Source organism: Schistocerca nitens, chromosome 8 (genome assembly GCF_023898315.1).
Source record: "Schistocerca nitens isolate TAMUIC-IGC-003100 chromosome 8, iqSchNite1.1, whole genome shotgun sequence".
In the NCBI taxonomy this organism is placed as follows: Eukaryota; Metazoa; Arthropoda; class Insecta; order Orthoptera; family Acrididae; genus Schistocerca; species Schistocerca nitens.
Window position 1 is genome coordinate 337,907,315 of NC_064621.1, and position 25,538 is coordinate 337,932,852.

General features: G+C 39.5%; 1 protein-coding gene across 2 annotated transcripts in view; it reads right to left on the reverse strand.

Moving 5' to 3' along the window:
- The window catches only part of LOC126198672 (tyrosine-protein phosphatase non-receptor type 9), an 870,239-nt gene that overhangs the window by 57,206 nt on the left and 787,495 nt on the right, over positions 1 to 25,538 (reverse strand). For both annotated transcript variants that reach the window (XM_049935163.1, XM_049935164.1), the window contains exons 5-6: positions 18,910 to 19,044; positions 1,362 to 1,553 (exon numbers count right to left, since the gene is read on the reverse strand). In XM_049935163.1, coding sequence (XP_049791120.1) covers positions 1,362 to 1,553; positions 18,910 to 19,044 — 327 coding nt within the window. The remainder of the gene's footprint in view (positions 1 to 1,361; positions 1,554 to 18,909; positions 19,045 to 25,538) is intronic.

Consider the following 25,538-nt stretch of genomic DNA (forward strand, 5'->3'; position numbering starts at 1 on the left):
AATTCCCACTATATCTAACTTTAACCTATCCATTTCCCTTATTAAATTTTCTAACCTACCTGCCCTATTAAGGGATCTGACATTCCACGCTCCGATCCGTAGAACACCAGTTTTCTTTCTCCTGATAACAATGTCCACTTGAGTAGTCCCTGCCCGGAGATCCGAATGGGGGACTATTTTACCTCCGGAATATTTTACCCAAGAGCACGCCATCATCATTTAATCATACAGTAAAGCTGCATGCCCTCGGGAAAAATTACGGCTGTAGTTTCCCCTTGCTTTCAGCCGTTCGCAATACCAAAACAGCAAGGCCATTTTGGTTAGTGTTACAAGGCCAGATCAGTCAATCATCCAGACTGTTGCCCCTGCAACTACTGAAAAGGCTGCTGCCCCTCTTCAGGAACTACACGTTTGTCTGGCCTCTCAACAGATACCACTCCATTGTGGCTGCACCTACGGTACAGCTATCTGTATTGTTGAGGCATGCAAGCCTCCCCACCAACGGCAAGGTCCACGGTTCATTGGAGGGGGGGGACAGTGACATAGCTGTACAATATTGCACAGCTGAGAGGATAATATGTCTATTCTCTGGGGTGCTAATCATGTGAGGCTCTTGAGACCTTGCATAATGTTGAGTAGGGCTCTCCTGAACCCATTGGTCCACATTTGCATGTCAGTCATGGAATCAAAACTACTCACACCTACATTAGGAGAAATGACCAGGTGTTTATTTTTCCCATGTGCTATTCGAGAGTGGAATGATCAATATACTGTCCAAAAGTGATTCTATGAACCCTCTACCATGCACTTAGGTGTAAATTGCAGAGAGCAGTCATATATATGTAGACATAGTTAAATTGCAGTTCTGATATGTCACCATCCTGCCACTGTTGAATTCCAACACATGCTTGTAGACATTTATCCTCCATACGTGAAGCGTAACATAGTGTACTCACAAACAAGCAACATTCAACTTGCTTTTTGCATGAGAAACCTGCTTATTTACAGTATGTTAATTATGTTACTCCAACCTACTTTTTAAGATTACACTGAAATGCTAATCGTTTGCATATCCAAGTAGATAGCACACATCATGTCAGTTCAACATTTGTTGCAAGCCATGTAGAGGTGTTGCAATTTTAATGGCCAAAAGTTATTTCAGTGAGGATACATATTTCTAAGTATTGCATTTCAATCAGTTTCATGCAACTGGTTACCTTTCATCATTTTAAGTTTCTTGTTTTAATCCTGAAGTTTCAATCTTTATACTAAACAAAGAGCTGTATCTCAAGAGTATTTATGTTCATCTGCATATGTACATTACACACTGAACAAAGGACAGAAGGAATTACTTATCTTACCGAATCATGTGCTCCTGTAGAGCCATTAGGCAGGGCAGCCATGATGCTTGGTTCTGTTGCAACATCGCAAAGGTCACTGCCATGTCGGTTTGTCATGGATTTGACACAATGTAGAAGCCATGCACCATGATCAATGTCCAGCGTGCCTCCGAGACCAGAAGGCAAAGAATCCCGAGGTATATGGATTGTTAGCTGAAATACAGAACATTTATTCATAACTATGATCAACATGTATAAATATACACTACTATTTTAATTAAAATACCCTCTGAAAAACTTCTGGATTTCAGTAGCAATAAGAAAAACTAATGTTCACAATTTTGGAACTGTAACAAACATAAATAGAAAACAACAGTTTGGATCAACACGACATGTGAAATCGTGACAGAGAAGAAGAGTATCATGTTTAAATTTTTTCCATTGTTGTTGACATCGCAACTGGTCATGGACAATGAGGATACCACCATATTTTGGATGGTGGAAGTATGGTTGGGGTTGTGGTAGTGGTGGTGGTGGTGGTGGTGGTGAAAGGATGTAGACAATAAACGATAAAGCTCTATGTATGTTATAAATGATGCAGCAAAACAAGATGTAGTTGAGGAAATTTAACAATTTGCTGTCTCTGTAGTAGATAGATATTTATCTGAACTAATTCTCTGTAGAATTTTAGTAGGGGAACTGAACACTACATGTCTCATCCAAACAAGATATGAAAATCTTTAAAAAGTTTATGTCATCTCCACTATGTCTGAAACATTTCACCTAAAAATATAAAGATGCAACACTACGTATATGAAAACTCCTACTAAAACACATGGCACTCTTCAGTTCAGTTAAAGATCTGGTACTTATTATAAGGCCATACACCAAATTGTACATAAATACAATCTGCCCAAAAATGGATTGACAAGTACAATGGTAAACAAACTATCAGTTTCATTTCCATCTGCTGTGCACTCCAACTCTGCCACTACCCAGCATTTCATATCTAATGAAGAGCATAGAGAACATCATCACTCACTTCTGAATCCATACTGCTACTCCACAATACACAGCACATGCTCACTCAACACAGTCCACAAAGATTATTAGTGCAGCAAAGCTTGGAGTCTTGAAATAACCATGACCAAACTGTAGCATGATCTACTTTGCTGTAATGGATGACCTATAACAGTGTGTGCAGAAACACATCAAACCATGAAATTCCATCTCTCCACTGACAATATTCAGATTGTAATTGTTGGGTGTATTTTAAAGAGAGAGTGGAGAAAAAATGACAACATGACAGACCCATAAAATTATACTGTTTTAATGGGCACACTGTTCACTCAACATCAAACCTTCGAGCCTTTGTAGTAGACATTGTGAAAAATGATTCTATCTTTCAAACTTCCTGACAAATTAAAAGTGTCTGCTGAACCAGTACTTGAACTCCAGGAACTTTGCCTTTCATGGACAAGCACACAACAGACTGAGTTGCTCAAGAACTACTCACAACCAGTCCTCATAACTTTACTTCTGCCCGTATCTGATCTCCTACCTTCCAAACTTCACAAACACTCTGATTCTATCCTCATGTAAGTACAGCGTTGTTATAATGAAACTTTCATTACTTGATAGCTCCCATGAATAAGGAGTGATCTTAGGACACTGCAACTTTGTGAAAACATTTGTAACAATATGTGGAAGGGAAATAGTGAGTAAACTATTGAAAAAACATAGTGAGTAAACTATTGAAAGAAACATTTTAATTTGCACATGAGAGGGTAACATTTGTTAATTGTGTACCATGTTGATGTTCCAGGTTACAAACATTGCTCTATGTGATGGCCATCTGCACCCATGACAGCATGGAAGTTTGTACAGGTAGCACTTCACAACTGTTTAAGGCGTTTTCGAACAGTGGACCATGGAATATTCAGCTGTTGTACCAACAGCTCATGCCCTGCTTGAAGAATGCACATTGCATCCAGCATTCTTATTCATGGCAACAGTAAACTTTTCAACACTTTGTGGCACAATTGGCCATTGGCTCTCCCAGGAGCAATTTTCAGATTATCAGTTAATTAGCTAACTCAAACTTCTGAATTGTGTCCTTCAACCCTGCTGCAAAAAGAGGACCTCTTCGTATTCCTTTAATGTGTTGATACTCAGGAGGAGTAACAGCACTACTGCTGTTGTTTTGATAAATAGCTTAATGAGTGAGGCCCCGCTCACCTTGTCCAGACCCATGTTGACTGTCTGCAACTACAACACATGCCAATGCTCATGTTTCAACCCTATGTTGCTGTACCAATGCTGACACCTGTCGGCATGTCACAACACTAACGCTACTAACAACACAATTCCTGTCGTGCACAGTCTGAACATCAGTCCTATAAAGTTGAGTATTCAGAACATGAAAAGTTTTCCATCTACAGTGGCTCAGGTAGTGAAAGTTTAATTACACTGAAGAGCAAAAGAAATTGGTAAACCTGCCTAATACCATATAGAGCCCTCACGAGCACACAGAATTGCCACAACATGACATGGCATGGACTCAACTAATGTCTGAGGTAGTGCTGGAGGGATCCGACACCATGAATTCTGCAGAGCTGTCAATAAATCCATAAGAATACAAGGGGATGGAGGTGTCTTCTGAACAGCACATTGTAAGGCATCCAAGATATGCTCAATACTGTTCATGTTTGGGAAGTTTGGTGGCCAGCAGTTTTGTTTGCTGGAGCCACTCTGAAACAGTCCTGGACATTTGGGGTGTCTTATTGTCCTACTGGAATTGCCCAAGTCCATCGGGATACACAATGGACATGAATAGATGCAGGTGATCAGACAAGATGCTTACGTATGTGTCACCTGTCAAAGTCATATCTAGATGTATAAAGCATTCCATATCACTCCAACTGCACATGCGCCACACTATTACAGAGCTTCCACCACCATGAACAGTCCCCTGCTGACATGCAGGGTCCACAGATTCATGAGGTTGTCTCAATACCTGTACATGTCCATCCACTTGATACAATTTCAAACGAGACTCGTCCGACCAGACAACAAGTTTCCAGTCATCAACAGTCCAATGTTGGTGTTGACGGGCCCAGGCGAGGCATAAAGCTTTGTGTCATGCAGTCATCAAGGGTACACGAGTGGGCCTTCAGCTCCGAAAGCCCATATCGATGATATTTTATTGAACAGTTCACACGCTAACAATTGTTGATGGCCCAGCATTGAAATCTGCAGCAATTTGTGGAAGTGTTGCACTTCTCTCATGTTGAATGGTTCTCTTCAGTTGTCATTGGTCCCGGGATCTTTTTCTGGCCATAGCGACATCAGAGATTTGATGTTTTACCATATTCCTGATATACAAGGTACACTCGTGAAATAGCCATACGGGAAAATCCCCAATTCATCGCGACCTCGGAGATCCTGTGTCCCATCGCTTGTGCGCTGACTCTAGCACCACATTCAAACTCACTTAAATCTTAATAACCTGCCATTGCAGCGGCTGTAACTGATCTAACAATTGCACCAGACACTTGTTATCTTATATCCGCATTGCCATCCGCAGCGCCATATTCTGCCTGTTTACATATTTCTTAATTTGAATAAGCATGCCTATACCAGCTTCTTTGGTGCTTCAGTGTACAATTACCCTGCATATCAGTTTCACCTATGTGAAGTACCTATTTTTCTTCTTTTGCACAAATCCAAAATGACATTACTGTATTACTTGTGGATGGTATAGAAGAGAAACATTGTGAAAAGCCAGTGACTGTGAAAAATGCTACATGCTCTGTGATGGTTGAATCATGCAAAGTTGCTGTGGAATAGCTATTAGTACTTAAGACAGCTGCTCAGTTTGATTCTAATGTTAAATAATTGTACTGATAGATCATTTCCCTCATGATGAACAGCATTTATGTTTCATAAACACAATGACTTTGCTGCACTGTGCAATCGTCAACAAAACAACACAGCACAAAGGTACTGTTTAAGTGTAAGTAATGGGCCATCTGTTCTGCTTGCTGTGGCCTATCAGTAAGGCAGTTGATTTTGCTCAAAGATTTCAGTGATTTGCTTGTATGTTCCCAATGGTTTCCACCTGTATGTCACCATAGTTTTAAAATTAAAAATACTGTTTTTTATCTGAAATAAATGTAAATTAATTGCAATGACAGTGGATGAAATTAAGGCAGACTACACTCTCCTTCCACTGAAGAGAAATTAAAATCAGTAGTAGTTGTACAGTCTTCTATCCCAAAATTATCACTTGTAACTGACAGAGACCTGTTTTAAGCCCAGGTGAAGAATAAAAGGTAGTGAAATCAGCAGTTTAAGAAAAGCACTATATCTAAGTTCTTTCAGTGCATATTAGATTTTTAAAAGGAACTGAAAAAACACACACACCTGAAATGTGCTTAATGCAATCGTGAGGGTTTTTATTTATTAGCACGGCTAAGCCAACAGAACATCACCACTACATTATCTAAAACAATTAGGAGACAGTAATAGTTATAGCAGACAGAGATATCTTTATGACAGCTATATACTTTTACTACCAATGGTATATCACATAATCCTGCTCAGAAAGCTTATTTTGCACTCACAACCAGGAGTGTCATGACAACCAGGTTCAAACAGTAGAGTGTTCTGTTATGTGTGTTAAAACAATACGGTATGGTAAGTAACTTTTCTGTCCTTCCCTCTAGCCCCAAACATCTCAACATAGCCTCCACTGAATTTGATGGAATTGGTGTAGAGTAGATTAGATTAGATTTACTTTCATTCCAAATGATCCGTAGTGAGGAGGTCCTCCAGGATGTGGAACATGTCAGAAAAACAACAATACATGACAAATATTTACAACTAAAACAAATAAGCTAATGTACCATTCCACAGGTCCCAAGTGGAATGATCGTCATTTTTTAATGAACACTAAGAGTCATTTTACAAATACCAATGCACTGAATTTAAAATAAAAAAGTTTTTTATTTATTTATAAGGTAATAAACATGTAATACAACTACTGTAATACTTATTTACAATGAACACATTACTGCACTGAAATGGTGCAGAAGTTAGATTATACTTACACACACACACACACACACACACACACACACACACACACACACACACACACAAATTTTCAATGAACACATTACTGCACTGAAATTGTGCAGAAGTTATGTTGTACTTATATACAAATCAGTTGGTTTTACTAAGAAATTCATCAATGGAGTAGAAGGAGTTGGCCACCAATAAATCCTTTAGGCTTCTCTTAAACTGAATTTCATTGGTTGTTAAGCTTTTTATGGCTGCTGGCAATTTATTGAAAATGTGTGTTCCTGAATAATGCACACCTTTTTGTACAAGACTAAGTGACTTTAAATCCTTGTGAAGATTATTCTTACTTCTAGTATTGATTCCATGAATTGAGCTGTTGGTTTGAAAAAGTGATATATTTTTAATGACAAATTTCATTAAGGAATAAATATATTGGGAAGCAGTAGTTAGTATCCCTAGTTCCCTAAACAGGCTTCTGCAGGATGTTCTTGAGTTCACACCACATATAACTCTTACTGCACGTTTTTGTGCCCGGAAAACTTTAGCTTGGCTTGATGAATTACCCCAAAAAATAATCTCATATGAATGTGATTTGAGACTTTCTCGGCGTATTCCATTCGTGAAATCTTCTCGGGTGATCAGCCGAGTAAAGGCGTCGTCTTCTCGCAACGTTTCGAGGGGTTTCGTACCCATCATCTTCAAGCGAAGATGATGGGTACGAAACCCCTCGAAACGTTGCGAGAAGACGACGCCTTTACTCGGCTGATCACCCGAGAGGATTTCACGAATCTCATATGACATTATGGAATGAAAGTAAGCATAGTATGCCAGCTTTTTCATTTTTATATCCCCTATGTCTGACAAAATTCGCATTGCAAACAGAGATTTGTTAAGACGCTTCAGCAGTTCTGTGGTGTGCTCCTCCCAGTTGAATTTATTATCAAGCTGTAATCCCAAGAATTTAACACTGTCCACTTCTTCTATCTTCTTGTCATCGTATGTTAGACATATACTCTTGGGACACCCCTTACAAGTTCTGAACTGCATGTAGTGTGTTTTTTCAAAGTTTAGTGACAAAGAATTGGCTAGGAACCAGTGATTAAGGTCCACAAATATTTTATTGGCTGATCTTTCTAAGACTACACTTGATTTGCTATTTATTGCAATGTTTGTATCATCGGCAAACAAAACAAACTTGGCATCTGGTAATGTTACTGATGAAAGGTCATTGATATACACAAGAAAAAGTAAGGGCCCCAAAATGGAACCTTGTGGGACCCCACATGTAATTAGTTTCCAGTTGGATGATGCCTGATATCTTGATACATGTCTCTTTCCTAATAACACCCCATGTTTCCTGCCAGAGATATAAGATTTGAACCATTTTGCAGCATTTCCTGTTACACAGATCACAAACTATACCAGTTGCCAGCAATTTTTTGTCTAATGAATTAAGCACATTTTCACTGTAAGTGTAGATAGCCTTCTCAATATCAGAACCTTTTAGAAATCCAAACTGTGACTTTGACAGTATGTTATTTGAGATAAGATGGTTATAAAGACGACTGTACATTACTTTTTCGAAAATTTTTGAGAATGCTGGCAACAGTGAAATTGGATGGAAATTTGATGCTATTTCTTTATCTCCCTTCTTAAACAGTGGCTTAACTTCAGCATATTTCAGCCATTCAGGAAATATTCCACTGATAAACGACTGGTTACACAGATAGCTTAATATGTTACTTAGCTCAGAATCACATTCTTTAATTAACTTTGTTGATATTTCATCATACCCACTAGATGTTTTTGATTTTAAAGATTTTATGATGGACATTATTTCTGTTGGGGTAGTGAGGGTCAAATTCATATTATGGAAGTTACTTGAAATGTCTGGTCTAAGGTAATCCATAGCAGCATCTACCAAACCTGACAACCCCATCTTTTCAGTAACAGTTATAAAATGTTTGTTAAAAAGTTCTGCAACACTATACATATCTGTCACCAATGTATCATTTACTCTTAATGCTATTTGTTCGTCTTCATGTCTGGTTCTACCGGTCTCCTCCTTCACTATATCCCATATTCTCTTTATTTTGTTATCTGATATGACTATCTTTTCCTTGTAATATATTTGCTTTGACATCCGTATTACAGTCTTTAATATTTTGCAGTATTTCTTATAATGTGCTATAGCATCAACATTGGAAATGTTTCGGATTGACACATACAGTTTTCTTTTTGTTTTACAAGATACCCCTATTCCTCGAGTAATCCATGGCTTCTTTGTAGACTTTGCTCTAACCTTGGTAAGTTTTGGGGGAAAGCAGTGTTCGAATAAGGTAAGCACTTTATTAGCAAAAATGTTATATTTTTCATTCATGCCATGAGCACTGTAAACATCAGTCCAGTGAATGTCTCCGAGGAGTGTCCTAAAATAATCAATTTTTGGCTTACTGATTACCCTCTTGAGCTCAGATTTAACAGATTTTATATCCTGTTCAGTATTAACATTTAACAGAAGGAACTGCATGTCATGGTCTGAGAGGCCATTGACTACTGGTTTTGTAATATAATTTTGTTCATTGGACTTTTCTATAAAGATATTATCAATGGCTGTTTGTGAGCAAGTGGCTATCCTAGTGGGGAACTTTACAGTGGGAATTAAGTTGAATGGTAGTGTTACCAACTCAAAGTTCTTATTGGAAGAGTCTTTAAGGAAATCTACATTGAAATCACCAGTAACCACTATTTCTTTGTTTTTGGTTGTTAAATGGGCCAGTACAGCTTCAAGGTGGTTTACAAACAGATTAAAGTTACCTGCAGGTGCTCGATATACACTTAATATTATGAAGGATTTTTTGTGAAATTCTAATTCTGTTGCGCATGCTTCCATATGCTGTTCTAGGCAAAATTTATGAATGTCTATGTTCTTAAATTTATGACAGTTCCTGATGAATGTGTCAACTCCTCCTTTCTCCATTTCTGATCTACAAAAGTGTAGCAAGATCCCTTATTTTAGATTCACAGAAAAAAATTGTACCCAAGCCTGTATGATACTAATTTACAGCAACAATAACGCCTTCATTTGATGAAAATTTCCCCAGTCCAAACTATCTTTTGACATTAAGAAACAGGAAAGAGTAATTTGGGAACAAGTCTGATGAATGGGTAAATTAGGGAAATCTAAAAATAAGAATAAGTAACTGTTGCACAAGGAACTGTTGTAACCCTGTAGTATGAGCATGTGTAACCAACAGCGCACTATCCAAGTGCCTCCACGGCTGGCCTAGAGAGCTTGCCTCACAACCTGCACAGATGGTGCAGCAAGCATTGTGCTGTGTGCACAACAGTCCGATATAAACCAGGCACACTGGGCCTCAGCCTCTTTTATTTATTGTTTATTGTATGCTCACATTTGCGACTGTATATTGATGTAGGCTATAGTTATGAGAATTTGTACTATTTTATACTTCATTCAGTGTTATTGTGGAACTCTTCATGTGGACACAGAACAAAAGATGGTTGGTGTTAATTCTGATATTGTGTTTGTACAACATTACAACAAAGCTGGCGATGAGAATGGGATTCTGCTCCATGTGTTAAGTTTTTTTAGTTCGATATACAGCCAACAAGGCAGTCAAAGATCTTCTTCAATCTATTGTTGAACAACATCGAGCTCTCACCAACAAGCTCTCTCTGTGGCACTAAGCTATTTGGCAGTTTCATTTACACGCAAGGTTCCACCATCGCTGACACAAGCCCCACTGTTTCCTCCGTGTGAAGTTTCTGTGGGAGATTGGGACGCATATTAAAAATGCCTTTGGCAACATTTTCAAGCTTTTGGAGTCGCCAATCCCAATTTGTGTGAGCTAGCTCCTGCCAGTCCTTCTTTTGATGAAATGTATCTTGCTCTGTAATTATCATTGCAAATGTTCTCATGTTACTGCTACTAACATTGAGTTCTATTGTTGTCAAAAGCAGCTACAACAGTTGTACAGAGCTTAGGCAGTAGAACTTCATGAGCTTAGCTGTTGCAGTTTGTTACTGAGGCACACAGGGACTCACATGCTGATTCGATGGTTTTGATTCTATGATATGTCTGGCCCCTGATAGAGAAGTTCATGAACAGGCTTTACAATCTGAAAATCCCTCTCTCACAAACATTCTGAACACTGCTCAATCTTTTGAGGTATTTATGGAGCAGGAAATCAGACAGAAGCATGGTGTGAAGTAGCCACCACTGCTTCCTCTCCTTCTCGGCCATCGTTGGATTAGCTCATGGGGGGAAGATGACGTCATGGCCTCCATGCCACATGGGGCAGTGCCACGCTAAGCAGCAGCAGCAGCAGCAGCAGCAGCAGCAACTGCAGTCATCATCACAACAGCAGCCACATGTTCCTCTTGCACTGTGCTGTTATTGTTTTGATCAAAATCAGCAGGCTTCATTCCCAGTGTGATGGGCAATAAGCACCCATTGGAAAGGAAAAAAGGGGGGGGGGGGGTACATATTGCATCTATGCAGCTCTCAACCTTTTCACTAGACATGAATGTGGATGTGAACAGAGTTTCCCAAGTGATGGCACCCCAAACAAACTAAACAAACTGTAATTGAAGTACATGTGATAGACAAGATGTTAGAAATGCAAGTGGACACTGATGTAGCAGTGACTTTGTTAAATTCTCAAATGTATGTTGAGCTTGGATCGACAACATTGTCCTCCATTTCTCATCAGTTGGTGAGTTACAACAAACAAAAAATACCCATATTGGTATGGTTTTTGACTTCCACAATGTACAAAGCAATTGTTCAGCCTTTGATCTTTCTAGTAGTGGGTGGTGCCACCACTAAAAGCTTTATTTGGGTTAGATGCCTTCAAAATTTTTGGGTTCTCTGTTTCTGATGAAGTACACCTGGTATCAGATCAAGTTCTGCATCAACAACTGGATGTGCTCTCCTTGGAATATTCCTCCCTGTGTTTGAAAGGTTTAGGTTGTGCTACCAATTTCAAAGCTAACATCACAATGAAACCAATGGCGCATCCCAGTATTTTCATGCCAGCCAGACTCAACAGCTTTATGGGAGCAAGTGAAATTGGAGCTAGATCAGCTTAGATCTTTGGGTGTTATCACACCTGTCTCTTCTAGTGAATGGTCTATTCCACTGGTCATCATCATCATCATCAGTTATCTGCTATATTAGCAGGTCCTTTGCCTCTCCATTTTCTGCGATCCATTGCTTCCTTCTTAAGGCTGCTGTATGTTGTACCGTCCATCATGTCATCCAGTATCTGGAATCTCTTCCTTCCTCGCTTCCTTTTCCCTTCTACATAACCTTCTAAAACTGTTTTTATCAGTCCGTCATCTAGTAACTGTCTTTTCTCTCCCACTCTTCTCAGTACCTCTTCATTTTTTACTCTGTCCATCCAACTTATTTTTTCCATCTTCTGCCATGTCCAGATCTCAAAAGCCTCCAGCCTTTCTCTGTCTTTTTTCCTCATAGTCCATGTTTCAGCGCCATATAGAAAAACACTCCATACAAGACATTTTATGAGTCTCTTTCTGAGTTCTCTGTCCAGACCGCTGCAGAAGATTCTCCTTTTCTAATAAAACACCTCTTTTGCCATTGCTATCCTTGTTTTAATTTCTGTGGTGCACTTCCAGTCAGTGTCTATCCTGATTCCAAGATACTTAAAATTTTGCACCTGTTCTAGTGTTTCTCCATTCAGCACAATTTTTATTTCCTTATTTCCTCCTATTGCCAATACTTTTGTTTTATTTGTGTTAATTTTCATTCCATATTTTTTCCGTTAGTTGCAATGGTGTCCACCAAATCCTGTAATTCTTTTTCCCCCGTGGCTAGAAGGACCATGTCATCAGCAAATCTCAAGCACCCCACTCTTCGTCCCCAATTTCTACTCCTTTGTCATCTAATGAGCATTGGTCAATCATATTTTCCAAGTACAGGTTGAAAAGAGTAGGTGATAAACAGCATCCTTGTCTTACTCCTTTCCCTAGTACGATCCAGTTTGTACTTTCTCCTCTCACTTTAACTGAAACTTTTTGATTAAGGTATAATGAGTTTATAAATCTTCTGGTTTTCCAGTCCACTCTCTTTTCCCTCATAATAGTCGCCAGCTTGTCCCAAACCACATTGTCAAATGCCTTTTCTAAATCGATGAAGCACATATATAGGTCTCTTCCTTTTTCAATAAACCTTTCTTCCAACATTCGTAGGAGCCCTATTGCATCTCTGGTGCCCGTATTCCGTCTAAAGCCAAACTGCTCCTCGCCGAGATTCTCCTCTATTACTTTTTCAAGTCTTTTATTAATTATTCTTAACATCACTTTGGCTGCATGTGAAATGAGGCTGATTGTCCTGTGCTCGCTGCATTTCTTTGTTCCTTGTTTTTTCGGTAATGGAATCATTACTGTTGTCAAAAAGTCCTCAGGCCATTCACCACTGCCATACATTTTATTACATAACCTCAATATTTCTCTTATTCCATTGTGGTTCAAGCATTTTAGTATTTCTCCCGGTATTGTATCTGTACCTACTGCTTTGCCATTTTTCATTGCAGCAATGGCAGACTTTACTTCTTCCATTATGATGGTCGGTCCTTTCTCTTCATCACTTACACTGTTGTGTGATTCAAGTTCCAGAGTTTCTGGTTTGCTATTTGTGTCATATAGCTCTTTTATATATTCTTCCCATCTCTGGAGGACATCGTCACGATCTTTGTACACTACCTCTTCGTCTTTACTCAAAATTTCCATAGTAGCACTTCCTGCTCTGTTTTGTTCCCATGTCATAGTCTTTACTCTGTTGTATAGTAAGTCGTATCTTCCCTTCCTGTCCAGTTCTTCAATTTCATCACATTCCTCTTTTAGCCATTTTTTCCTAGCCTGCTCTGTTTCTCTTCACAGTTCGTTATTTAACATTCGGTATATGTTTCTTGCATCTTCAGTGTTCTTATTTTTCAATTTTCTTCTCTGCTGCATCTTGGAAATCATTTCTTGTGTGACCCATGGTTTTTTTTTGACTTTTTCCCTTTTACATATCCTATATTTTGCTGTCCTGCTTTAATGATTCCTTCTTTCAGCATATTCCAGTAATGTGTTTAGAAAGTCTCGAGACAGCATTTCTGTAATTTGCTCTTTGTTGGACCTTATCTTCTCTAAATCCCACTTCTTCACCATTGTCGCCTTTTTCAGTTTTTTCATTCTTATTTCTATTTCTGCCATAAGTACGTTGTGGTCACTATTAATATCTGCACCTGGTAATGTGTGCACCTTCTTGATTCCATTCCTGTATCTTTCTTCTACCAGTATAAAATTGATTTGGTTTCTGTATTTATCCCCTGGTGATTTCCAAGTGTAGAGCCTCCCCTTATGGTTCTTGAACCATGTGTTTGCCGCTATCAGCTGCCTTTCCCTGCAGAAGTCAATTAACCATTCACCTCTGTCATTTCTCTTTCCAAGGCCATGACTGCCTACTATGTTTCCCTCTTTCCCTTCTCCCACAATGGCGTTCCAGTCTCCCATTACTATTTTGCAGCATTCTTTATTTTTGTCCATTATTCTCTCTATTACATTGTACGTTTCCTCTACAATTTGGTCATCATGTTCTGAAAAATCTTTTTTGTGCTCCTTTCAGCCTTACACCAATAACCCGGTCATTTTCATAGTCTACATATTCCACACATTTAGCCAATTCCTTTGTCATAATCATTCCTACTCCATTAATTCCTTTTACTTCTCCTCCTGAGTAGTAGAATACATATTCATCTGACTGCAACTCTCCATGTCCATTCCATCTTACCTCAGCAACTCCTACGAGGTCCATATGATTCTTTTCCATCTCTCTTTTAAGGTTTTCTAGTTTTCCTGCTTGTAGCAGAGTTCTGACATTCCAGGTACCAATTCTCGTTTTGATTTTTTGCCCCCCCCCCCCCCCCCCGAGATCTGAATGTGGTAATTGTCCAAAAACATAACAGCAATTTTTGGCTCTGTGGTGATTTTAAAATGTGTGTCAATCCACAGTCTATTACTGATACCTATCCTTTACACTGTCAGGATGAACTCTTAGCATGACTTTCCATGGGCCAATATTTTTCCAAACTAGACATGTCAGAAGCCTTCTTACAACTGCCTTTGGACAACTATTCCAAATGTGTCCTCATAGTGAATACCCCCTTTGAATTACATTACCACCAGTGCCCATTATTTGACGTGGCTAGCACCCGTCACATTTTCCAATGATTTTTGGAGTAACTCATGACCTCCATGCAACAATGTGTTAACTAGCAGGATGATACTGTGGTCTCAGGTTCCTCAATGGATAAACATTTGCAGAACCTCTGTGCCTTGTTCACTGTGCTACAGGCCATTGGATTGAAACGTAACCTGGGAAAATTACAGTTTTTTCTGCCATCTACCATCTATCTTCGTTTTCAAATCTTGCATGCTGGTGTCAAGCCTTTATGCCAGCATGTTGATGCCATTACAGCTTCGACGCATCCTAAGTTTCTCAAAAAGATTGTGTGCTACCATAAATTTCTTTCTCGTGCAGCTACACTGGCCCAGCTGCTTCATGCTCTCTTGTGTAAAGATGTTCACTTTCACTGGCTGCCCACCTTCAAGCATACTGTTACCCTATTAAAATTAAAATTACACTCAGCACCTTGTTTAGTTACTTTCCAAACAGGCCAATGCCTTGTTTTGGTCACAGGTGCCTATCAGTATGGCCTTGGGGCTATTCTCAGGCACAAATGATTGTTCTGAATGCACTATTGTGTGATTCCTAAATTCCGAATCAGCTGCAACAGCACTCTTCACTGATAGAAAAAGGAGCCCTTGCTATTGTGTATGCACTCAAGAAATTTCATGTTTTCTTATACAGTTCTAAGCGTTGTTTGATTACTGATCACAAACATCTGGTTTCTCTTTTCAATCCTTCAGCATCTTCACTGGACAAAGTAGCCCATCGCCTGTAATGTTGGGCCCTGTTTTTGCCACTCTTTAACTATGAGATTCATTTCTGACCCACAATACAACACACATATGTTCTTTCTCCATAGCTGACTGGCCCTGACACAGCATTCGATCAGGATGAACTGTTGTGTTTCTAATTAGATGTCAAGGTCCAAAACACCGTGGATGGTTTTCCCATTATCAGTTATTGGGTTTCAGCGTCTGTCATGGCAAACCCCATTTTACATCAGGTTGTTCAATTTTACCACCATGGCTGACCAGATGCTGAGTGTCTGATACTTCACATAACTATTATTATTCTCTGTCATTGCCTCTCAGTTTTTGATGGTGTGTTGCTGTTGGCTACTGAAGAATTGGTACCCAGTGTTGTGATCCCATCCACACTGCAGAGTCATGTCATGTGCCTTCTCCACCAGGACCATTGGGATGTTTCTTGTACAAAATTCTGGCCCACCACCACAAGTTTTGGCTCGGTATTGACAATGAGATCACAATTGTTATGACAGCCTGCCTGCAGTGCATCACCCATCAAGTGGCACGATGGGCCTCTCATTGCCAGCAGCCCACCCCGCTACACCCCTGACATGTATTCATGGTAATTTTGCAGGTCTGTACCTTAGCTCTTTTCGGATTGCAGTAGTTGACACTTCCTCAAAATTTCGTTATGTGGTTTGTTGCCTGTCCATGCCCACGGCAGCTATGGTCACGACACTCTTAAAGATTTTTCTTTAGAAAGCTTGCCGTATATGCTTGTGACGAATAATGGCCCACAGTTTGTATCTCAAAATTTTGAAGTTACGGACCCTCCCTTTCATTCCCAGTCCAATGGAGAGGCAGAGTGGCTGGTAGGTATATTCAAAACCCAGGTGAAAAAAATAAATCACTCAATCTTCTGCTAGGGAAGCCCTCAAAAGGTTCTTGCTTTCAGATACATTCAATCCAGTAAGCGATCATAGCCCAGCAGAGCCGCTTCACGGCTGCTAGCCCCCACTTCATCTGCTCCAGCCAATACCTGGCCACCTGCCGCACCCAACTCACAGTGATTCCATCTGGGCCACATCGTCTGGGCCTATGGGTTTGGCTGGTACCCTCAGTGGATACCAGTGGTGGTCCACTGATGCTGCACCGTGTGCACCTCAGCTTGGTGTCATAACACTACAAATATCTCTGAGCTCTGTCAACGCATGAACAACAGCACACCAGAGAGTTCTCTGCCCCTGAAACTGCCTCCACCATCTGTGCTGGTCCACACAGCATGGTCCACACATTCACCCCCTCTGGTGCTGTCTTTGCTCAGGCTGCTGCTGCTGCCACTGGGTGGAACAGTCACCAGTGGCCAACCTCCATGTCTGCAGCCCTTGTCGCTGCTGCCATCTTCTCTCCTGTCTCCATCACTGTGTGTCTGGCTGCATGTGGACATAGATACATCACCACCATCACCAGTGCTCCCTTATGGCCTCTTATGGGGGAGTAGGTGCCATACCAGTTCACACCCACGACATTTCAGTCACAGAATGATACCTGCTCCTCAGTTGTCACCTACTGATGAAGACATGGACAGCTCCACATTGAACACTTTTCTTCAAGGGAGAAGGAGTGTTGTAACCCCTATATTGTGACCTCGCATAATCAAACAGTGCATGATACAAGTGCTTCAAAGGCCGACCTAGAAAGAGTGCCTCGTAACCTGAACAGACAACATTGCAAGTGCTCTGGTGTGTGGACAACAGCCCAGTACATGCCTGGTGTGCCAGACCCTTGGCCTCACTTCTGTTTACTTTTTTTTTTATTTTATGCTGACATTTGAGACTGTATATTGGTGTATTCTATAGTTATGAGACTTTGTACTGTTCTATACTTCATTCAGTGTTATTGCGGATCTTTTCACGTGGAACCAGAATAAAACTTGGTTGGTGTTACTCTTGATATTGCATTTGTACAACGTTACAACAAATACAAATTTAGCATTTCTGTGAGGTATGCAAAATTAGCTATTTAATCATTATAATGATGTCAGTATTGTTTTGTGAAGGACTGCGATGTAACAAGCTACAAAAAGTTTAATTTTATAGTCTGTATTACAGCTATCTAAATATTTCACTGATATTGTAATGTCGAGGCCCATATTTTTGTTTTACATATCATTTTTTGCACAAAATTTAGCAATGAGTGATAAATTGTCTGGTGAGTGCTTTTACAAATTTCATTGCTTGAAGTGGTTATAGTAATTCTCCTGAGCACTTCTAATACATCTACGACAAACATTCCTGTCACTTCTGATGTTAAACTAATGACAGATGAAACATTTGAAGACAAAATTACTGAAACTTAAATTTCATCTTGCGTAACCTTTAAACAAGTTGTCAACAAGTTTCTTGGCAACTACAAAGACTCTGCTTACAAGAATTAGTAAGGAACACACTGGATAACTTTAAAGTATTGGATGCTTCAATAAGCTTGAAACTTCATTTTCTGGACTTTCGCATCAGCTACAGTCTAGAAAATATAGCTGCTGATTGTGGGGATCAGGGAGAAATGTTCCATCAAAACATTAACCAAATGGAATGGGAATACCAGGACTGAGGGATGTCAGTATAATAGCTGACTACTGCTACAGGGCGTGTCCTTGGCGCACAGAGAAACTGAAATTGAAACTTGAGGTGGAGAAAGAAGTGACATTAATATTTATGCTTTTGCATTACACCTGAAGAACATAATACTTCATTATAATATTACAAATTCATTATTTTATCATGATTTTTAATGAAGTTTTTTATGTATGTGTTTCTATGTATTTTTTGGATCTTCATCATTACTTTGTGAGAAAACTTTATATTATAGAGGAGAAACCCTTAACATTTTTTAACTTAGCATATCAAAATTAGAATTGCCTAAAATTATCAAGTAAACAGGTGCAAAGAATAAATTTGTAGACTTCAGTTATTGTTTACAAACTGTAACAGTCGGTCTGGAAATCCAAAGTAAAATTCCATTATGTTTAAAGTATGGCTTGTTATATTATCTCAGTATTACGTTGCTCATAATCACTACTCAGAATTAAGCATTTCACATCCCTCTTAATGAAATGACAAATTCCCTCTACATAAAATGTTGCTGCCTGATGTGGCAGCCAGCTGGTGACAGTATCAGCCTGTGACACTATCCTTAAGTTTTTGACACAATTAGTCTTGGGTGGCAATAGCAACCAATCAAATGGGATAGCACATTTGTCAGGACACTGACTTTACATAGAGTAGGCTGGAGTTTGCTCTGTCCAGTCATCCTGACATAAGTTTTCTGTGGTTTTTCTAAATTGCTTCAGGCAAAAGCCATGGCCAACCACCTGTCCTATTCTCATAAAATATACATACATATTCTGTGTGTATGTACATTTCTGAGCTACTTACTTTCATTGTTTTATGATGACAAAACCTATATCATTGAAAAATGATCTCTAGGTGAATAAATAAATAAATGAGAATACAACACTCACCTGTGGTATATTTACTGTATACACCCTGTCTCTGAGTTTCTCCCTGACAAATAACCTGAGGATCTTGAATGGAGCCTTAAACCACAATGGCGCGGTGACAATGAGGACTTTTTTCAGTTTTGCTGGATATCCACCCTGAAACGAAAAAATACACAGTTAATTGAGAAGTGGAAACATCATTAGTGAACATTAATAAGTACGCTACATCTTGTATCTGGACAATGTTAACTGACCTGAGTTCAGAAAGCTTGTGCTACACAAATGAATGAGTAGTATAAGAAGTTAACATGCTTCTTAAATAGACAGAAGATCAGATTTACCAACAGAAACTTCACTGTTGTCAAGAGACATATATCACTGCAGAGGGAGATACAGGGGTGAGTAGGGGGCTGAATTAAGGTACAAAACATGTTTCATGATCTGAGCCATAATATTTTAGACAAACACAATGCTACAATATTTGGAACATATGTCTAGTGTTTACTCCAAAACAAGATTTTTTTTTTTAATCTGAAATTTATCAAAAGGGCTAGGGTGAAAAACTACACAAAAATCATTAGATACTGATAATTATTGACTGGATTCTGATCTTCCAAAGTTATTGACTGTGTTTTTGCAGTAAAATCTCTCACTAGTATTAGTGTAGTTCAATCAACAATAATGATTTATTTAGTCCAGTTAGTAAATATAATAAAAACAGCTTCACACACTAATATTTTTGTTCACTGCTGCTAGTGTACATGATTCTGTGATTTTATGGTCCCTCACCTCCATGTTCACCTGAGGTCCCTTATACACTCTAGCAAATGTTTTCATTGTGGTCTTCAGTCTAAAGACTCATTTGATGTGGCTCTCCAGAGCAGTCTAGCCTCCATACACCTGAACTCACTTTGTAGTCAAGCCCTGATTTCCCTCTATAATTTTTACAACCCTTCCCACACAACCTTCCATTTCCTTGCATTGTCGAATTGACTATTCGTTACATGTCTTATCATTTCAGCTCTTCTTCTAGTCAATATGTGTCATAAATTTCTTTTGTGCCAATTTGATTCGTTACCTTTTCATTAGTAATCCTATATAGGCCTACCCATCTAATATTCAGCACCCTTCCATAACACCACGTTTCCATAGGTTCTATTCTCTTTTTATTGGAACTGCTTATTGCCCATATTTCATTTCCATACAGTGCTACACACCAAGTCAAATAACTTCAAGACAGACTTCCAGACACTTAAATTTATATTAGATGTTAACAAATTCATCTTTTTCTGAAAGGTTTTCCTTGTTATTGCTGGTCTTCAGCCATCATCAATTATTTTACTGCCCAAATAGCAAAGCTCCTCTACTAATTTCAGTGTTTTGTCTCCTAATTTTGTCTCCTAATCTAATACCCTCAACAGCATCTGATTTATTTCGACTACATCCCATTACCTTGTTTTACTTTTGTTGATGTTCATCTTTTCAACCTCTTTTCAACATATTTTCCATTACAAGTCTGCCACTTCTGATAGAATTACAGTATCAATGGCAAATGACAAAGTTTTTATCTCCTATCCTTGAACTTTAATTCGCTTTTCAAATTTCTTCTTAATTTCCGTTACTGATTGATCAGTGTAAAGATTGAATAAAATTGGGGATTGCCTACAACCCTGTCTCACTCCATTCTCAACTACTGCTTCTCTTTCATGTCCTTCGACTCTTGTGACTGTTGTCTGGTTTCTGTACAAGTACCCAGTAAATAATATTTCGCTCCCTGTGTTTTATCACAGCTACCTCCACAATTTCGAAGAGTGTGGTCGAGTCGTCATTGCCAAATGCGTTCCCTATAAATCTGAGTTTGCCTGCAACATGAACAAATTTTTCGCTTCGAACTCCCAAAAATTTCTCTCAGTGGCCCATCCCGTAAATGAAAATATTAAAATGTCTAATTTGCTTGCCAGTACTACCGTTCCTAAATGGCGAGGCGGCTCTTAATGCTACTAAGTCCGTTTCTAATGATCTGTGGATTCTTAATTGTAAAAGCGACGGACGAAGAAATTAAAATGTTGAACATCTACAAATTGATTTCAAAAACGAGTTAAAGCACAACACGTTTATGATCATTCAGTGAAGATAGGAATCAGCATGTAAGCTATGCAGCGTAAGATCTAGCAAAGTATTAACAAAAAATCTAGACTCAATCAAGTTCAAATGGCTCTAAGCACTATGGGACTTAACATTTGAGGTCATCAGTCTCCTAGACTCAGAGCTAGTTAAACCTAACTAACCTAAGGACATCACACACATCCATGCCCGAGGCAGGATTCGAGCCTGCGACCTTAGCAGTCGCGCGGTTCCGGACTGAAGCGCATAGAAACGCTCGGCCACCGCGGCCGGCACACTCAATCAAGTGATTTTGGTTTTATGTTAACTAAGTTCATTTACAAGAGACCATATTTATTATAGGTTTACATAAAACGCGACATCGTATGTGAGAACCGTGCATCGGAAATGACAATTTGAAATTTGTGCTTGGACTTTGGCGTGCACACACATTCCCTGCTTTTTTCGAGCAGTCACTGAAGCATTTGGCTATCCAAGCACGTGCCTTGTTCAAACCCATTTGTCGCTGTCACTCGATGTTCCTTCCAGTATCCCGACCACTTACACACAGAGGTCATAACACGGAACAGGACCACTTAACCTACTTGGTGCGACCGCTACGGTACTCGTCCATCCGCTATTTTCATACTTACAAGTTACATGAAGCAGGAAATCAAAGATTTGTTCAGCCTATGACGGAGAGCGTCGAGTGACATTGATAATTTGAATCGAGCCAGATGCTCATGAGTTTACTGAATTTATCATTTTCAGAAGAACTCACCAAAAATCATATGACAGGTATCATCATTTTCTGTCTCCTGTAGATAAAATACACACTACGCAATTTCTCACCATGTAGCCGCATTTTGTTTCGAACAGCGCAAACGTCATCTCTCCCTGTTCGTGAAATCGAAACAATTGCAATCCAGTCGATATGGCGGGGAAACAAATTAGACACACCCAATTCTGCCGCTCAATCCTTTGATTAAGAAACATGTCTGATCTCATAGAAATACTATCGATATTATGACAACGTCAGCTACGATTGACTGGCCCTACCTTCGAAGGAGATTAGGTCTTAGGCGAACTATTAAGCAAAAATTAGTCCACCCGAATGAACTTTAATTACAGGTCCACAACTGAAATACTGTACAACGCTAATCTGAGTCATTTCATCCATGCCCAGCCGCTAGGACTTGATTTACAGGGTATATTTTCAACTATAGAAATCTCAAAAGTATTACTGGTCCCCAACACACGAACACACGGTATTCTGCCTTGTGATTAAGTGAATGGCGAAATTAGTCCGAGGCTTTGTAATGAGAAGATAACATTTTTGAAAAATCGTTTTTTGTTTTTTAAATCACAAATACAAGACAACAGCGTGTCTGGAGGACGTGCAAAATAGAGTACGAAGTTCGTCCTTGACCAGATTTTTAAATATTATGACAATTACAGTATTTTGCGAGTAATAACGACTTACAATGCTCTTGGATGGAGTCTTGTTCCCGAAAATACAAATGAGTTAATTATATGGCTATGTTGTAACTTACAGAAAAATATAAGTAGGTCGTTATTCAGATGGTACTCTGTCTCTGAACTTCTCTTTCATCACAACTGCAGACATATATCTGTCATATTGTCAGCGTAAATCTCATAAAACATACAAAAGTCGGTACATACGGAAGTGACACAATCTGTTCCAAATTCGTGAACTGGATCAATAATCGTTGGGCTGAGACAACGTCTATCTTGGATTGGGTTTTTAGATGGTGTCTCCCGCATCTGTTTAAGTCAATGCCAAACTTGGCCCTTTGTAGAGGTAACGATTTCTTGATTTCTGAGAGAGGTTGAGTCGGAGACATTCTTACGAATATAGTGTAATTACTAATTAGATAGGGAGTGGTACATGTCACAATGTCCGGTTTCATACCTGCAGTTATAATGTTGCTCTCGCAGAGCGATCCGTTCATTTCCGTACCCATCAACAAAGTGGTAATTTTTGGAGAACAAATTTGTAAATTAATAGCTAATGAGGCCGCCACAGCCAATTGGAGGCAATTAATTGGTTTCGCGGCTCCGCTTCGACGGCATCTCTGCGCGCGTCACAAAATGGAATTGCGAGACTGTGTACAGCAGGCACACCATATTGGATGCGTTTATCTCCGAGCAGATATGGAATCGCTAACGTAATTGTGGCATCGTGAAACCAGGCTAGGTGGAAGACACAGGACGATAAATTAGTACCCCGTCCTGAAGCCAGATGATATGTCTCATTAATTAACAGATACCCGTTCACAAACGAGCATCCTTATGATAGTTTTCCGAGAGAGATGACGTTTGACCTACTTTTTTTCACTTGTTTTGTGATAATCTTCAAACGCTCACTCTGTTGTGATATCATAACACAATGAGCTGTGAGTTCCACAAGACTGTGAGATATAATCGTTGGTAATAGCACCACACCAGTCCGTGACATAGGCTGACAACGAAAAATGGATGAAGCGCATGCCATAAGGAAACTGGTGCCCCATGTTTTTCAGAGGGGAGGAAGAGGGAGGACCTAATTATTCACGGTTCGTTTCGGGGAGGTGGGGGAGGGTGGGGGGGGGGGGCAAGCAGAACGGTTCACGTGGTTTCGTCTAATATGAATTAGACATACATCATCTTTCACCAAAACTGTTTAGCATACATTTATACCGATAGTGTGGCAATGCTTGTTTAGGCATTCAGCGCTACTATGCTGTTCTACAAAGAGAAACTATTGATCAATACGGGAAGTCGGAAATATAGCCCCAGTTTTATAGTTGCTGCTTCTCGGAAACAATTTGGATCTTTTAATTTTGAAAAAGGCATCATATTACCGGTTGTACTTTGAGTCCACTTATAAAATTCAGATTCACTGAAGACCTTCTTAATATCGACCGGCTATAGATGATGATGATTATTATTATTATTATTATTATTATTATTATTATTATTTATTTTTTTATTTTACAAGCACGGTGCATCACATTTAAATGGAAGAAGGAAAATATAATATCTTTGAAAAAGAAGAAAGTATTTTGTTTGTTTCTTTTCTAGACTTCAAAGGTTGTTTCGAAAAGCTGCAGAAGCTTCGCTGCGACGCCCTTACACATCCTTCATACAGTCCCGATCCCTCCCTATGTGATCTTCATTTTTTTTGGAGCCCTGAAGAAAACATTCGTGGTTGCCGATTTCCTTCTGATGAACGTTCGTGTACTATCATGGTTCCGCAGGCAACCGCAAACATTTTTCCATGAAGGCATTGAGCGTCTTGTCTCACGGTGGGATAAATGTACTGATAGTTATGGCGATTACTTTTGAAGTAATAAACCGTTTACTTGTTTTTTTTCTCATCTGTCTCGTTTTCATTTGACTGTCCCTTACAAATATAATTTCCTTTCAACAGTTCGGGAAACAAATTCTTTCACGTTATCGTTAAGATTAACGTTCCCAGCCCTGTCTTGATGGGCACGAAGTATATGGGTGAGTCTCGATTGTGTCGTCGATCTGAGGCAAGTTTTAAGTCTTCGTGAGACGTGGGAAATGCTGACGATGCCGAGGCTGTCAGGATCCGAATGATAAGGCGAATAACTGCCGGAAAGTTATTAAACGCTATCACGAAAAATGGTTCAAATGGCTCTGAGCACTATGGGACTCAACTGCTGTGGTCATAAGTCCCCTAGAACTTAGAACTACTTAAACCTAACTAACCTAAGGACATCACACACATCCATGCCCGAGGCAGGATTCGAACCTGCGACCGTAGCGGTCGTGCGGTTCCAGACTGTAGCGCCTTTAACCGCTCGGCCACTCCGGCCGGCAAACGCTATCACGTTCAGCAATAGTTTTCTTCCTATGGAGAATACATTACATGGTTGTAGATCAGTCGTAATTGTTCCCAGAATTCCAGACATATCTCTCACATCTTCGTTCAGGAGCCAATTTTCTAGGAACATAAGATGTTTCTGTGTGTTTCAATATCACTGGTATTTTTCTTGGCAGTGAATTATGTGGATGTTACGGCTTTCTATAACAGCATATCAAATGCTTCCGCAGTCCTAAGATTCGAAGGAACTGCTTTTAGAACGTCTACAGCACGTTTCACTCCGGCTGCATTAACTTTTGGATTGTGTAGCGATATGACCAATTCTTAGCATAGTCCAAACATTTCGATAGCGACTGTCATAATTATAAGAAACAGTCTCAAACATTTTGAGCCGCTTGGCGGAACCCAGCAGTACTGACTGTCTTTCGTCTCCAAATGAGCTCCATGCATTCAGCGTGCTGATTCAGCACTTCGATCACTGTTTCCTGGGTCCGGTCACGGTTTTCCACGAAGCATTTCAAAAATTTACTCTTACACCCCATCAGGTCGGACACACCGGTAGCAGCCGTTGAAATGGATTTGAATTTGTCTCGCCAACACCAGATGGTAAAACAACATCTGCGTACAATTTTTTTGTTTTCTTTTCTTTTTTTCTTTTTGCATATTCTATAATTACGAATAAATCCTTGTTTCT